This window comes from Triticum dicoccoides, chromosome 6A (genome assembly GCF_002162155.2).
Source record: "Triticum dicoccoides isolate Atlit2015 ecotype Zavitan chromosome 6A, WEW_v2.0, whole genome shotgun sequence".
NCBI lineage: Eukaryota > Viridiplantae > Streptophyta > Magnoliopsida > Poales > Poaceae > Triticum > Triticum dicoccoides.
This window is the reverse complement of record NC_041390.1, coordinates 52,661,489-52,677,573: the sequence shown is the minus strand read 5'-3', so window position 1 is coordinate 52,677,573 and position 16,085 is coordinate 52,661,489. Positions and strand designations below refer to the sequence as shown.

At 44.8% G+C, this 16,085-nt stretch overlaps 3 protein-coding genes across 5 annotated transcripts in view; 2 read left to right on the top strand and 1 right to left on the bottom strand.

The window, feature by feature from the left end:
- The first annotated feature begins 1,111 nt into the window (after window positions 1-1,111).
- LOC119314743 (NADP-dependent D-sorbitol-6-phosphate dehydrogenase-like) lies at window positions 1,112-5,009 on the top strand. The gene is made up of 6 exons (XM_037589439.1): window positions 1,112-1,420; window positions 1,717-1,811; window positions 2,658-2,775; window positions 2,873-3,005; window positions 4,130-4,349; window positions 4,475-5,009. The coding sequence occupies exons 1-6, from the start codon at window positions 1,279-1,281 to the stop codon at window positions 4,703-4,705; spliced, it is 939 nt and encodes a 312-aa protein (XP_037445336.1). The 5' UTR covers window positions 1,112-1,278; the 3' UTR covers window positions 4,706-5,009.
- Window positions 5,010-7,383: 2,374 nt separating this feature from the next.
- On the top strand, window positions 7,384-11,888 carry LOC119314740. Its single transcript, XM_037589433.1, has 5 exons — window positions 7,384-9,077; window positions 9,193-9,343; window positions 10,166-10,313; window positions 10,397-10,642; window positions 11,432-11,888. The coding sequence occupies exons 1-5, from the start codon at window positions 7,469-7,471 to the stop codon at window positions 11,693-11,695; spliced, it is 2,418 nt and encodes an 805-aa protein (XP_037445330.1). The 5' UTR covers window positions 7,384-7,468; the 3' UTR covers window positions 11,696-11,888.
- Window positions 11,889-12,185: 297 nt separating this feature from the next.
- LOC119314741 (peroxisome biogenesis protein 16-like) overlaps window positions 12,186-16,085 on the bottom strand; it is a 4,358-nt gene continuing 458 nt past the window's right edge. Inside the window, exons 2-8 of one of the 3 annotated variants that reach the window (XM_037589437.1) lie at window positions 15,590-15,655; window positions 13,789-14,002; window positions 13,361-13,683; window positions 12,982-13,247; window positions 12,819-12,886; window positions 12,668-12,729; window positions 12,186-12,568 (exon numbers count right to left, since the gene is read on the bottom strand). In XM_037589437.1, coding sequence (XP_037445334.1) covers window positions 12,507-12,568; window positions 12,668-12,729; window positions 12,819-12,886; window positions 12,982-13,247; window positions 13,361-13,683; window positions 13,789-14,002; window positions 15,590-15,655 — 1,061 coding nt within the window. In that variant the 3' untranslated portion in view covers window positions 12,186-12,506. Of the gene's footprint in view, window positions 12,569-12,667; window positions 12,730-12,818; window positions 12,887-12,981; window positions 13,251-13,360; window positions 13,684-13,788; window positions 14,003-15,589; window positions 15,782-16,085 lie in introns of those variants that run through there. The other 2 variants (XM_037589434.1, XM_037589436.1) reach the window with 2 other exon arrangements.

Here is a 16,085-nt window from a genome sequence, read left to right as displayed (position 1 = left end):
AGATTTGTCCCACTAGAGCCCTAGCGGTAACGGTAGGGCGGGTTGCTGTTGCAGACCAAGCTACAAGGCGGCGAAGTAGTATGGCGGATGCAGCTGCAACGGGTTTACGAGATTTATCCCACTAGAGCCCTAGCGTTAACGGTAGGGCGGGTTGCTGTTGCGGACCAAGCTACGAGGCGACGAAGTAGTATGGCGGATGCAACTGCAACGGGTGTACGAGATTTGTCCCACTAGAGCCCTAGCGGTAACGGTAGGGCGGGCTGCTGTTGCGGACCAAGCTACGAGGCGACGAAGTAGTATGGCGGATGCAGCTGCAACGGGTTTACGAGATTTGCCCCACTAGAGCCCTAGCGGTACCGCAAAAACAGTTTTGGGGTTTTAGGCAAATTCATGTTTTTGCATAATACAATCTTAATACAACAACAATATAAATCAAACCTATTAATGTTTTAGCATCGCATAATACAATAATAATCTCAATTACAACAAATGTCCAAATCCGAATAATTAAAACAATACAAATGATCTGGAATGGATAGAATGGTTCAAATCACACATAAATAAAATGGAAGTTTATCTCCCGTACAGTTGCCACTGGTGCTCAATGGGATCATCACAAAGCTGGGGCGTGGGTGGCATTATCCTCAATCTGTCGGTAGGCAATATCCTTGTGGCAATGCTTCTTTTGCTTTGGTAAAAAAAATGTGCTTCTTGCTTTTTGGCTGACTGATGGTCTCCACAAATGTTGACTATAAAGGATAAATACTGAAGACAAGATAACAACCCATGGTATAGTCATGTCTATTGATGATGTAGTTGCAAGCCGGAGATTCTCCACTAGCAAGCCGAGTAAAAAACATGTAATCTCTGCAATACATTGATATCATTGAGAGAATCCGGCAATCAAATCCAAAGAAGCAATGTCAAAAGCACAAATCATGCGTAATTCTGCGCAATATGGGTTATTATCTTGCCGTACAAACGGCTGTTGTTTTAGTGGAAGGCGGATCTGCGGGAGAGATGCTCTTATTAGCAATTCGGAGTATCATCGAGCACGTGAATTAGACAAACTGCTCCGTAAAACCCACGTGTTCATCTTTCCACCACCACTTCACTCGCCAGAGTCCAACGGAGTCTTTCTTCCCCCCCTAGACTGGAGATGCCGCAGTAGGGGAAGGGGGTGCTGAGTCGACTGTAGTGTACTGCGTTTCCTCCTCGTCGCTCTTCTTCTTATCTCATCCCCGACTCCGACGAGCCCCGGCGACCTACCGGCGAGGGATGGCGGCGACGGCGACAAAGCTGAGCAGCGGCCACGAGATGCCGGCCGTGGGGCTCGGCGTCTGGCGGATGGACTCCGCCGCCGTCCGCGGCCTCATCCACTCCGCCCTCCGCGCCGGCTACCGCCACTTCGACTGCGCCGGTACGCCCTCCCTCCCCCCCTCTTCACGTCTGTCTGCGCCATCCATCCCCGACCCCCATGAATCTCGCACCGTCTCATCTAGGACGCTTGCGTGCGTGGCTGGGGAATCCCACATTGGTAAAACCAAGTGTCAGAGTTCGTGATGTCTTCAAGCAGTAGATTTGCAAGTGCTGAAGAAGTTTTGCATTACTTTTATTCAGTAGTAGTACTAGATCTTAATTTACAGTGTTTGTTTTTCGGGAGATTTCGCCTGCGATGATGTGCTAACCGTCTGGGATTGCTGTCTGGTGCTGCAGCTGACTACAAAAACGAGGCTGAAGTTGGCGATGCGCTCGCGGAGGCGTTCGAAACTGGGCTTGTCAAGAGAGAGGATCTTTTCATCACAACCAAGGTTACTATTAATCAATTATTTTTCGATGCTTGGTTGCAGAAAAGGGTATTGGAATAAGAATATACCGATGTTCTCTTTGTGTTGGATACGACACGCCTACTACCCCTTTGTGCTAGGACCTGAGCCTATTAACAATTGTGTCCTATGAGCTGATGAGATGAGGTTCTGTATAGAGAAGTATGCGATAACATAGAATTTCAAGACATATATGGTTAAACCCGCCTATGATGGTGTATGGCTGGATGTGGCATTCAAAACAAAGACATAGTGAAATCATATGGTTGATCTAGCAATTGGAGAAAATGTGCTTCATCAGATAGCGCTAGGCGACACCTTGTCGGTATATCAGGTCTTTCTGATGACAAACCTATTTAGTACTGGTTAAAAAATGCTGAAAACGCTTGAAGGTGCACTTGTGACTCAGATGGAGAAAGGCTGTGTAGTTATGCACTGAATTGCGAGTATACTGTACTGGAATCTTAAGTACCATCTATTGTTTTGACTAACTTGGCAGATTGTGAAACTAATCTCCTAGACTTAGAAAGCAGCAAGGCTGGCTTGTAGCAATCTTTTTTCCGCCATGGTTATCTTTTTATGGCTTCACACACCAATGAATCAACAGTTGTTTGTCGACACTGACATTCAAATATGAGCACTTGAATTTCAGATTAATTCATCAATTATTGCATTTCCTAATTTACAGTTGTTATGGGGTTGCGCTACCAAGTATTTTTGTTTACACCCCATTTCACTCTCAACATAAGAAAAGCACTCAAATGATGTTGCAACCTTCTTTCTCCAACATATATTGTGTTACTCAAAGCTCCATGTCTGTTGTGATTCTAGTTGTGGAACTCAGATCACGGTCATGTGGTCGAAGCCTGCAAGGATAGCCTGAAGAAGCTGCAATTGGATTATCTAGATCTCTACCTTATTCACTTCCCTGTAGCTACTAAGCATACTGGTATGATCCTTGTCTTTATCCTACCTAACATGGATAAAGAACACTTTATGCCATTCAATCTAACATAATTGAGTATCTTCATTTTAATTGTGTACAGGAGTTGGCACAACTGGCAGTGCTCTTGGTGATGATGGTGTGCTTGATATCGATACCACTATCACATTGGAGACAACGTGGCATGCAATGGAAGATCTTGTTTCCATGGGACTTGTTCGTAGCATCGGAATTAGGTAAAGTACATCATATAACCATTGGTTATGTGGTCTTTCCTTGGTCTATAACTCTATTTGAATTATTGAGGCATTTGGTCTCGACTCATTTAACCTGTGTAGATATTATGATGCGTCACTTGGGTCAGTTAGTTGATGTTGTCCCCATTTATCCTAGTCATGGCCACAGTTCAGTTTACTTAGAATTACAACTGTTCAGCTTGTTCCATTAATTTATTAGTACATAATTTGTTTGATCTATATCTCTTGGCTGCTGTGTATTTAGAATGATTTAGTCCTTCTGGATATTTCCATTTATTGGCTTACTGGTTGCTGTGCAAATAGTTGCTGGCCTTGTTGCCCAGAGTTTATCTCCATCTTTTCTTTCTAAATAAAGAGTGTGAGATCTTATTCTGCAATCCTTTCAAGTCCTGCTGAACCTGAATTGTTATAAATTGACTTTGTTGATTGTATACTATGTAAATTTGTGCTTAGTTGTTCTTGGCTTCTTGCTTCCATTGTACAATTGTACAGTATGCTATTGCCTCTAGGTCACTTTCAAATTTATGCAGTCTAACATATTTAAAGATTTAGATAGCTTCCATTTGAGTTATACCTTGCATATTATCCAAGCAAAGACCCTTTAGTTAGCAGTACTGCACTATCCAAATGAGTAGCAGAATGGCACCCACCGGGTGCACAGAACAAGGATGGATGCGTTTCAATGTTTGTACTTTGCAAAGCGAATCTTGTTATGCTTGCACTCATCACCCTTAGTAACAAATAGTAACTGCATCCCCTGAACCATTCGAGCTGTAAACTTGTGCATTACCGTTAGAATGATAATTCTTCATGCTCTCTATGACATTGTGTGATCTCTAACTAGCTGCAAGTTAACAATCTCTACAATAGTGTCAGAATCTAGACTGCTCTGGTTGTAGCACTCCCAAGTTCCAATTTTGAACTTCACTACTTGAGCTGTGCTTATTCAGACTAACCAGAATCGAACTGTAATAAATCCCTGCATCTCCGTAGTTCCATTATGTTGTGTCGCACTTCCGTCACGATTCGAGATTTCATGGCTACTTCTCATGCTGGAGGAGAATTTCTATGTCTCAAATCTAACCCTTGAATTACTCATGCAGCAACTACGACATATTCCTCACCAGAGACTGCTTGGCCTACGCTAAGATAAAGCCCGCGGTGAACCAAATCGAGACACACCCTTACTTCCAGCGCGACTCTCTTGTGAAGTTCTGCCAGAAGCATGGAATCTCTGTCACCGCACACACACCCCTGGGCGGCTCCACTGCCAATACCGAATGGTTCGGCTCGGTCTCATGCCTCGACGATCCTGTCATCAAGGTCAGTATCACAAATCGTGACAATGTGACATCACATTCCATTCCAGCATTTAGAAAAAGAACACCTCCGCAAGCCTGGTTTTGTGATAGTTTCTCAACCTCGGTTTGCTGTATCGGTGCTTGCAGTCCCTGGCTGAGAAATACGGCAAGACGCCGGCCCAGCTGGTCCTCCGGTGGGGCCTCCAGAGGAACACGGTGGTCATCCCCAAGACCTCCAAGGTAGAGAGGCTGGAGGAGAACTTTGCGGTCTTCGACTTCGACATCTCCGTCGAGGACATGGAGAAGATCAAGGCCCTCGACCGCAACTACCGCACCAACCAGCCGGCCAAGTTTTGGGGCATCAATCTCTACGCTTGATTCCACTGCATGATTTGCTTCCCTGACATTACAACCAATAATATGGGAGCTTGTCATTAGCGTAAATGAACTTTGAGTTATAGATGATATATTTGCAGCACAATTTACCAGGTTACCATTCTATTCGTGCTGAGCCATGCCCGGTTCATTCTCCCAGTTATCTTCAGGACAACCATACAAGGTTGAACTCCATTCAACAAATCAGTCCTGCCAAATTATTGGTCACACAACTTAATCCTCTGTATTTAGTTGAACTCTTTCATTGCCTGGAAAGTGAAAACACAGCATGTCTGGTTGAGCTTCATTCAACAATTTAGTCCGGGCAAATGTTACACGTTGGGGGCAAGTTTTCGCCGAGTATGCAACAAATAAGTTATACGGCTAAGGAAAAAAATCTGGCAACAAACCAAAAACACTTGTCGCAAAAAATCAAACTATTCTATAGAATCTCTATGAATCAAATGAATAGAATAAGGTAAACAGACTTGACAGGAGTGCAAGGGCAAAAAAGATCCCAAAAATACAGGAAAAATTGCATGAGCAGTCGTTTTGTTATAACTAGCATAACATCCCTGTGTTGCTATGGAACCACAAAAATGATTCATTAATATTCGACTGTAACAACCAATACACGTCCAACACTGCAATAAGATAATCAATGTAACTGCATGGGAGCACCATGGCAAGAATATGATTATTTTTTTCTGTTCAAATTGAAGGAGTCTGGTGGGTTCTAGATGGGCGAGGAATATTGGGGTGGAGTGGGGACTGAACTCACCACCATCAACAAATAACTCCAATTTAAAGATACCAGACATAAAATGTGTTGGCCATGGTTGACTAACTATAAAAGAGAAAATTGCACCGAAGCCATTTGGAAGTTTGGACAAATTTGTAACTTCCGGCCAAAGTTATCTTAATGCACCTATAGTGGCTTACATGATTTACACTTCTTTTAAGCGAGATTAATTACGGAGATTAATGCACCTATAGTGACTTACGAGACTTACACTTTTGAAGTTTTTGGATTCTCTTAGGTGCCCAATTCGATATTTGCAGGGAGAGAAAGGTGTTGAACGGCCAGTTTCTATTTCCTTGATCTCCAGTAATGAAAGGGGATGAAGGACCAGGTGTTTTAAATTAGTTTTTGGACTTTTACGAGCGAAAAGAAGGCAGGCACGGGGGAATATTGTTGGATAGGCACCACATTACGAGGAACACGGATCGGGGCGGGGCCCCGCCCTAGTCATTGACCCATGCAACCAGGGTTTTTACATCAATCACCAATCATATAGATTCTTTTTCCTGTCAGGGATTTTGGATTATTTTTCAAAAATGTAAACGTCTACACGTGTGGGCGTTAGCCAACTCGTCCACACGTCTCCATCACCGTCCAGTAACTTCTGCACGAATCTTGGCACGAATTAGCTGATTTTGTATGCCACATAGGACAACTCGCGTGTGTGGTGAGAGAGGTCGCCAACACATAGAACAACTCGCGAGGGGCCGGTGTGTGGGCGTTTAGCAGTTTGCCCACACACCAGTTTTTCAGTCACGCGCAAGGGCTGGTGTGTGGACGTTTGCCATCTCGCCCACACATCCGCCTCCTCTCCCACACCCAAGCTGCCAGTTGCCATGCGTTTTGCAGTGTACATGGCAACTGCCCTAGTATGATTGCAAGCAGATGTCAACTCTTTTTTTTTACCCGAACATGTCAGTTGCCATATGTTTTGCATGGTACATGGCAAACTGCCCTAGCGTGCACGTAAGCAGATGGCAACTCTTTTCTTTTTAAATGGCAACTGCCCTAGCGTGCTTGTAAGCACATGACAACTCTCTCTTTTACCCGAACATGTTTTTTGCCATGCCTTTTTTTGTAGCGCTACATGGCAACTGCCTAGTGTTAGTAGGTGGCAACTTCTAAAATTTTGAAATCATGGCAACTGCAGTAGACCAGGCCACACATGGCAACAGCTGTAGTTGTCCAAAAAATGGCAATCTGGAACTTTGACTTGAGATGGCAACTGCAGTTGAGCAAACATGGCAACTGTAGTTGTCCGACATGGCAACCGTAGTTCAGCGACATGGCAACTGCACTTAAACGAACATGGACGAGGGGCCGGCCCATGGCAACTGCGAGGCGCGCGGTAAAGTGTCACGTGGGGCGTGCGGGAGCATGAGGTACGAGGCCTAACGTACCGGGCGTGTGGGCGTTATTTATTTCGCCCACACGCACGCGTGTAAGAGGGACCGGGAGGAAAAAAAAGAGGCGTGTGGGCGCTAATTCTTTTGCCCACACACACAAACGTATGGGCTGGTCCTCTTAGGTACCACACAGAACGTGTGGGCAGATTGCTTAACGCCCACACGTGTGGCAGTTATCGGCGTCCTTATTTTTTTGTAATTTCAAATCCAATAACCCGAATGTGCCAAATCCAATAAAATCCATGCAACCTAAAGATAGCCAAGTTTTGTGAGCTGTGGCACCAAACATGATCAATAAAATCTGCCACCGCTAAGTTTTATTTTCTAATCCAAATATGAAAATTTCGAAATAAAAATTATCCAGATATGGAGTTCAAAATTTGGCCGAAATTTATACACGAAGATATGAAATGCAAGCGGGCGCATTTGTTTGGTCAGAATACGCCCGTCTGCTAGGCGCTAGCCGCTCCGTTGCCTTTCTCTGGAGTCCTCTCAAGTCTGAGGGGCGGCGGCGTCGTCATCGTCGCGTCAGTTCCGATTCCAATCCGAACCCCGGCCATGTCGCCGCCGGCCAGTCTCCCGCCGCCGGCCCCCGCCGGCACGCCCCTCGCCGACCTCCTCGAGTCCGGCACCTTCGCGCCTCCCGCCCCGGCGCCCCCGCCTCCCACCCCCGCCGCCATCCTCTCCGCGTGGTCGCACCTCCGCAGCGCCGCTCCCTCCCCTGCGGCCGCCCTCGCCGCCCTCGAGACCCTCCACCTGCACCGCCGCTCGCTCCGCCTCAGCTCCGCGCACCTCGAGCTGCTCCTGCCGCTTCTCCCGCTCCACCCCCGCCTCGTCTCCCCGCTGCTCGCCACCTGCCCGCGTCTCCTCCCCAACTATTCGCTCCCCTTCGCCTCCCTCCCCCTCGCCCCTCGGCTCCTCCTCCTGGGCGCGCTCGCCACCGCCAAGACCTCCAAGAATTCCACCAGCAATGGCAGCTCAGGGAGCCCCAGCACGGGGAATCTCGGGAGTGACCACGGCGGCGACGACCCCGTTGTGGCTGTGAGTCGCATTCTAGAGAATATGGAGCAGGCCAGTGAGACCAGCGATGGTATTGACCACCTTGCGCTTGCTGGGATTTGCCATGCCCTGGCATGTGCAGATGAGCTGCACTTTGGGAGGATCCTTGTGTCCCTGGTTAGGATTTGCGGCAGGATCGGGGATGTAGGTGTTGCTGTCAGGGTGCTTAAGCTGGTGGATTGGCTGGTGTCGGGGTTCGTCGAGTCGAGGAGGATGCGCAAGGTTCAGGTTCTGTTCGAGGTAATTTCGCCGGAGAAGTGTGAGAGTGAGGGTTATGTGCTGTTTCCGGCGGTGATGGCGGCTTGCGGTGGACTACGGGCATTGAGGGTTGCTTCGGTGAGACATCGGTTGGACTTTGCTCCAAGGTTGAAGGAGGCTCCTGAACGGACCATTCGTTTTGCAGCTCGGAGGGCAGCTGTAGAAGGGAGGCCTGACGATGATCAGCGCCGTGTCCTTCTTCAGTGTGTTGCATTAGGTTTGACACAGTGTGGGCCGGTAGCATCTAATGATTCAGTGTTACGGTGTGTTCTTATGGCACTGCTGGAGGAGCTCCTTCCTCTTCCGCGCCTGCTTAGGATCTCAGTTAAGAGTCCAGATGGAAATTCAGCTGAGCTTGCAAAGAATCAGGTCATGCAGCACCAGGATAGTGTCCTTTTCAAAGAAGCAGGGCCAGTGACTGGGGTTCTGTGCAATCAGTATTCATTTGCTGATGAGAAGACTAAAGATTATGTGGAAACTCGTGTATGTGAATATGCGCAAGAGTTGTATCATCATCTTCGTGCAGCAGTGTTGCTGCACCAGGCGAAACGGAATGGTTTGCTTGCTGAGATTGATAAGATCGCTGAGGCGGCATTTTTTATGATTGTAAGCTTTGCGGCAGAGGTTGCGAAACACAGGTTGGATGCAAACTCCTCAGGGGGGTTCCAGCCAGAGGTTGCTGTTAGGATCTTGGTGGAATTCTCTTGTGTGGAACATCTGAGACGTTTGCGTCTTCCTGAGTACACTGAAGCAATCCGGCGTGCTGTTGTTGTCAATCAGGATAATGCGGCAGCCAGTGCTTTATTCGTTGAGTCAATGCCTTCATGTGCTGAATTGACAACCAAACCAGGTTATTTTAATGCCACTCTCCTAATCTCCTTGTGCCATTATGATTAAAACTTCTCATGTGTTTGCTTGGATGTGCTTGCAACTGTTGATTAAAATGGAACTTTGGTATATTGTAGATTTACTAACCTTGGATGGAACAAGATATATCTGTTACACGGATGAGGTCCAGACGTCACGCATATTGTTTTATCTGCGGGTTATGCCTACTTGTATTAACCTCATTCCAACTCATCTAATTCGGGATAAATTATCTCCGGTCATATTTTTGTATCCTTTATAGACACCACTACTATTTGTCTTACTATTTATTTTTGATAGAATTCCTTATTTAACACTAGATAAAATCATAAAAATGTGCTTCCCTATTTGGCCCTGAAAAAAATCATCCTTATTTGGCATTCGGTCTAAATTTCTTCCTGGGGTAAAACTTTCTTTTCAATTTTCACTTAAGGGCCTCTTTGGGACTGCTCCACTCCACAAATCCACTTTGGAGCAAATTCACCTAGGAGTGGCAGCTTCACCAAAGAGCAGTTTATCCTGTTTGGCTTCCAGCTTCAAGAATGAGAAAATTTGGTGGGTAAGGTCTATTTGGCTGGGTGACGTGGGGAAATAAAACAAAGGCGTATCCACTTACTGGTGACAGTGGTGGTTAATTTTCCCCAACTCCACGAGGACCTTTTGAATTAGAGTTTTTGAAGCACACCCTAATGAGCTTCACAAAAAATAGGGAGTTGATCCCCAGATTCTAGTTTTTTTCAGAGCAGGACATCATGGAGTTACCCCTTTTGGCTTGTTTTTTAGCGGAGCAGTCCCAAACGGGCCCTTAATATCTTTAGTAACCATAATAATTGACGGTAGTATCACATTAGGAAAAAATAAATAGACATCTGCCGCTGCCGCCATACAGGCTAGGGGTTAGGATTGAGAGAGGGGGGGTAGTCCGAGCGTCAAATAGGGATATTTTTTTCAGGGCCAAATAGGGAGGTACATTTTTATCTAGTGTCAAATAAGGAATTCTCTCTTTGTTTTTCTCATTGGATTATCTTGATTTTGATATACAAAATTGCCATCCTTAATGCAATTTGTTAGATACATACAACACTCGAATGAAAAAATAACACGTGCAGTACACTCGGTGATGGTATCATTCCTGTCATCTGGCAATGATACTGATCAGGATGATCGAGTGGCTTTGAAAGAGCAACTTGCCTTTGATTATATTAGGAGATCTTTGGAGGTAGTTCATTCAAAACCCTTTTCATATATATTTTGTTCCTAACTAGGCGACTGACTAATTTCTCTACTTATCTCATATAATAGGCTTATCCTGGGGTAACTCCATTTGATGGATTAGCGTCAGGAGTTGCTGCACTTGTTCGGCACCTTCCTGCAAAGAGCCCTGCCATTCTTTTTTGTATCCATAGCCTTGTTGTGAAAGCTAAAGATCTTTGCAGTACTGCAATGATACAGGACAGATCATTATGGAGGTCATGGGAAGAAAGCACAGAGCCCTGTAAGAAAATATTGGACTTGTTGCTGCGGCTCATCTTCCTTGCCGATATTCAGGTAAGCTAAGATCACAATGGTATTACTTTCTGATGGTGTGTTGAGATGGATGTGTGGCCACACGAGGAAGGATCGAGTCCGGAATGATGATATACGAGATAGAGTTGGGGTAGCACCAATTGAGGAGAAGCTTGTCCAACATCGTTTGAGATGGTTTGGGCATATTCAGCGCAGGCCTCCAGAAGCTCCAGTGCATAGCGGACGGCTAAAGCGTGCGGAGAATGTCAAGAGAGTGCGGGGTCGACCGATTTTGACATGGGAGGAGTCCGTTAAGAGAGACCTGAAGGATTGGAGTATCGACAAAGAGCTAGCTATGGACAGGGGTGCGTGGAAGCTTGCTATCCATGTGCCAGAGCCATGAGTTGGTTGCGAGATCTTATGGGTTTCAACTCTAGCCTACCCCAACTTGTTTGGGACTAAAGGCTTTGTTGTTGTTGTTGTTGTTGTTGTTGTTGTTGGTGTGTAGAGCAGTAACTCCTCTGAAATACGGGTTGGTGGTGCTTATCTCCTTTATGACATTCAGAATATGGCTGATCAATCCGCGAGGACACAAGGAACTTTTTTCCCAATAGCAGAGACATTGCAATCATCATTAGCTTTGAAACCCTGTCGAGTATTTTCATGCACTGACTTGATTGCTATAAAGATGAGTCTTGGACCATTGGAGATTGATGTTTTATAGCCCAAATCACATTATTCCATGATTTTCCTACTACGCATGCAGCACTGCTACCTGTAGAGACTATGCAGATTTTATTCCCTCAACACTCTTTTCTCCTGTTTCTGCAGTCATTCTCTTATCTGCTCAAGGAGCTGGCGGAATTTGTCACCTCGTTGCCAAAGGAAGGCCAGGATGTGCTCCTCGATGACATGCACGCCCATGTTGCGGAATCCGATGATGTTGTACGGAAGCCTGTGCTCGTATCGTGGTTGCAGTCCCTATCCTACATAAGCTCACAAGCTGATGTTCGTGAATCTCGCAATAACGCGAAAAATGCTCGTTCTGCGGGTGGGGTTGAGCTGAGCCTGAACAGAACTATTGCACGCTTGTAACACTATCTTGCTCATGCTTGTCAAGCTTGATCATGTTGTACATTAACAGTGCATAGAATAGAATGAGATAGATGCATGTTGCAAGTATAGTACTGCATTTTCATCTTGTCATTATGTCTGTACATATTTGCTTATCTGATTCAACATTTTGAGACAAGTGTTACAATGACAATATGAGAGATTTAATGATTCATGTTGCTTGACTCTGAAATGCTTCATGGACATCTCCAGCCAAAGGATGATCCATGCTAAATCCGAACACAAATCAAGTTGAGATACACAGCACATTATCAAGATGCATCACCAACAGAAGGAAGATTCAGTTATCTCCAGTAGTGATCAATGAGCAAACGAGGGGTCTTTCCCTTTTACTTCTCTCAATATATGAGTATTCTAGAGGGGATAAAAATCAATGATCAAAGACTGACAATATAGTAGCATAGCATAGATAGAGAAATGCCAGATCACGTCGCATTCGGAAACTTCACAGTTCAAGGAACGAACTTATTATGATTTTCATTTCTGATAAATACGATGGTATTGCTGCGTGCCTATTCATGACATTAGACCGATGTACTGTATAATTACATTCCCAGCTGCCACCAGGGGTGAGGTTATGTGGCTGCAACGTATCAGCCAAGGTCTCGAGACAGCGATGCCAGATCTGGCTACGAAATGGCAAAGCAAAGACAGGGTTTCGCTCAAATCCTCATCTACTGAAAGCAAAATCCAGGAACCAGCAAAAGTCCAGTATGGCAGATCAGCAAGGAAGCTCTCCAGCAGAAGCAGGTAAATCTATCCCAATCCTCCTCTACGACCCTGATGTATATGTATACCGCGACTGAGCCCCCTCCAATAGTTCCACGAGTTTACCTGCAATAAATCGAGCGTGTCAAGAATATCGCAAAATGCTTCCTCTGCAAGTTTTTGTGGGAACGAGATGCATAGTAGATACGGGGAAAGTTCACACACCTGTGATGAAACCGATAAGCGGCACCGGACTAAGTGCTTTCTCAGCCTTCTCAAGATGACGCCTGTTGGGACTCAAGGGTAAGCAAGGGCATATAGGAAGGGTAAAATCAAGAGCTGAGACAGTACCGTGTTAGTGTGTAATGCTCATTACCTGGTGTAGCTGGCAAAGAATGGATCTCTCATGACATAAAGTGCCCACATCATTTTTCGCCTTTTCAACTGATGGAATTGAACCACGGAAGAATAGCCAAGTCAGCAACCCAGAGAACATAACCAACAAACTATAACACAATAAAGAACTGAAATCATCGCACCTCATCCCTCTCAGCAGACGAGAGCTGATGAACTTTCCCAGCTCTATGATTCAGATCTGTTGCATGCGAATGAATGCCAAGGCTTGCGAGCTCCACAGCTAGTGAGACCAACCACGGGGTCCAAGATTTGATGCCAAACTTTCTAATCAAGAGTACGTATACAAGTGGTCTGAATATGTGGACGGCCTCCCCTAACATGAATAAGCGCCCAGAAATCCCTTTAGAAGACCAAATGGTTGCGAGAGTTGGCTTCTCAATCTCCATCACTGCTGAGCACAAGGACATACAATCTGATAAGTAAACTAACAACACTTGAGAAAAATAATAGGTAAATGTCTCAATGGAGAACCATAATAATGTTTTAGTAAAAACAAGTTACCAGGAGGAACAGGAGAAGGTTGGAGCCTGCTCATCCACGTGGGATCTGACAACATCTTTGCATTCTGACCAAACCTGTTTAAAGCAGCTACTGCTCTTCCCTCCAGAGTCTTAGATATAATTCCAGGTTTTCCATCCGGACCATCAGACATGATCCAATGGCCATTTTGGGAATGTCCATTGACCGGATAGATTACTGGCACTCCATTAGTCTTGACTCCCTGATTGTCTTCAAGAACATCCTCCTCTTCGTTTTCCACCTCCCCTCCTTGTAGGAGCATCCTGTAGCCATTCTCCCTGAAAGCGGCTAACCTGACACATGCTCTGGAATGTTGCACAACAATTATCAGCCATCCAGACAAAGCCAGAAATGCATGGCAATATCAGATATGCAAGCGAGGAAAAACAATGCATAATCGATCATCTTACTTCACTGCTTCTGTAACAGCAAGGAAGCCCCATTTGCGATCATCTCCAACAAAGTGCTGGGCGGCAACTTCAACAACTGCTTCGACATCCTTGAGTATAGATACAACAAGAGCCCATGGGATAGATTGTTCCTTGGAGGCCAGTGAGTGACCATCAGTTGGTGTCTCAATTATATGCTGGTTGACAGAACTTACAATGCCCAGAAGTGCATATACTGTTCAGAAAAAAGCAATGCCGCCTTAATGTCAAATAATCAAGTTCTTACACACAAAACAGCTTCTTGACAACAAAAATACATAACGGTCTCATGGAAGTCATCTTACATAACTAACTTAGTATATACTCCCTCCGTCCCAAAATATAAGAACGTTTTTGACACTAGTGTAGTGTTAAAAACGTTCTTATATTGTGGGACGGAGGGAGTAGATGTTTATAAAGAACAAAAGTATTTGCTTCCCAGGGTAAGTTTCGTTAGAAAAAAATTAGCAACTTAATGAACTAAGGTCTATATTTCCTTTTTTCATCAGATTAGAAACAAAATTGCTAGGTAGTATCCCGGACTCAGTAATAGCAAGCAAATGTGCTTCGGCATCATATATATTATACACAGATGCAAATACATGTCCACTATAAATATGGACGACAAATAATGAGATCTTCTTAGGTTTAGTTTGCGGTTGTTGACCTGTGCTGTGCTTATATTATTTAGTGAACATGTATAGGGTGTTTGTGGTTGTTCACTAAATAATATGAATAACAAAATTGGTAGGTAAGTCTGCTGTAGAAAATTTTCCACAAAAGTAGGCAAACACGGGTCAAGCAAAAACTAAAATAGGAAAAGGCTGGTGCGGCAAACAGGATTATCATAATCCACCAAATGCCAAACACAGAGTTAGGAAGTTGAATGAAAGGAATTTATAGGCCAAGGGCAGTCATCTCATGTTGTCAACAAAAAATAGGGTGTATTCCAAATTCAACAAACTTCGATATATATTGGTAAGTTCTAGTAATATCCTATCAAGTATGGCGCAATAGTTAAGTTTTTTAGCCAGCAGTGACATGCCAAGTGATGACAGAAAAGGTAAGGCAAATTCTACGTTGGGCCTAATCACTTGGTGCTATGCCAGCTAAGGCAGTTGCATTTAGTCGTACAAAAAATTTAGGAGCGAACAGTAGTGAATAATATTTAATGTAATACCTCAAAAAACTAGTCTAGTATCTGGATTTAACAGTTTTCAACTAGAAAGTGTACAAAGTGCAACAGACAGATTATTTCGACCCCCCAAACAATAATGGGAACATTCTTGTCCTGAACTACAAAATGCTCATGGTTTCATCTCCCATACATTAACTCGGCATGTGTAGTTAATGCAACAAGAACAAAGGGGCACCACATGTCAAAAATCTTGCATCCAAAATTTCACAATTGAGCCTACCATGCCAGTACCTCTTGCATCCAAAATTTCACAATTGAGCCTACCATGCCAGTACCTATACAACCTTATACCTCTTTGATCACAATTATTATGGTGTACTCTACTTTCTACCAGTCCAAACTGTATGTGTCAGACCTAACTCAGTTAAATGTTATCTGCACACCCTATTCTTTTTATCTGATTAAGATTAACACAAAGTAGACATTTCAACACTCGCATTTGCAAATATAACACCATGAGACTTCAACTAGGTACTTCTCGAAGGACAAACACCAAGAGACAGTAAACATATCAACCGATGACAGAAGATTCAGACAAAAAAAAACGTGCAGTGGGACTAAATGTTACTCCTATTGAAGCAGTACCTGCTTCCGGGGCAATCTCGGAGTTAGCGAAGCGCTCAGGAAGTATCCATGTCACCCCCTGCAAGTCGTTCAAGCAAAAATAAGCATTTTTGTTTCCTAGAATGAAGCAAACATAAGCAGAAATCGCCTTTCTAGCTACTCGTTCCATTGACAACCTATCCTGCTAAGAAATCGCTACCGCAATTCATGATCCTAACCAAATTACTCCCTCCGTCCCAAAATAAGTTGTACTAAGGTCAAGACACTTATTTTGGGACGAAGGGGGTACATGGCAGCAGAGCAGAACCAACATGGAAATTCGTAAAATAGTAATGGGAAATTAACCCCCTTCTGTGGTCTACCGAAGAAGAATTCGCCCAAAACCCCAGGCGAGGAGCCCCGAGGAATCCACCAAATCACACGATTGAAACCCCAAATCGACGGGACCCGCGCGGATTAGGGATCGGGAGCTCCCGTAGACCGCGGGAGGCGACGCGCGTAACGGAACAAGGAGAAG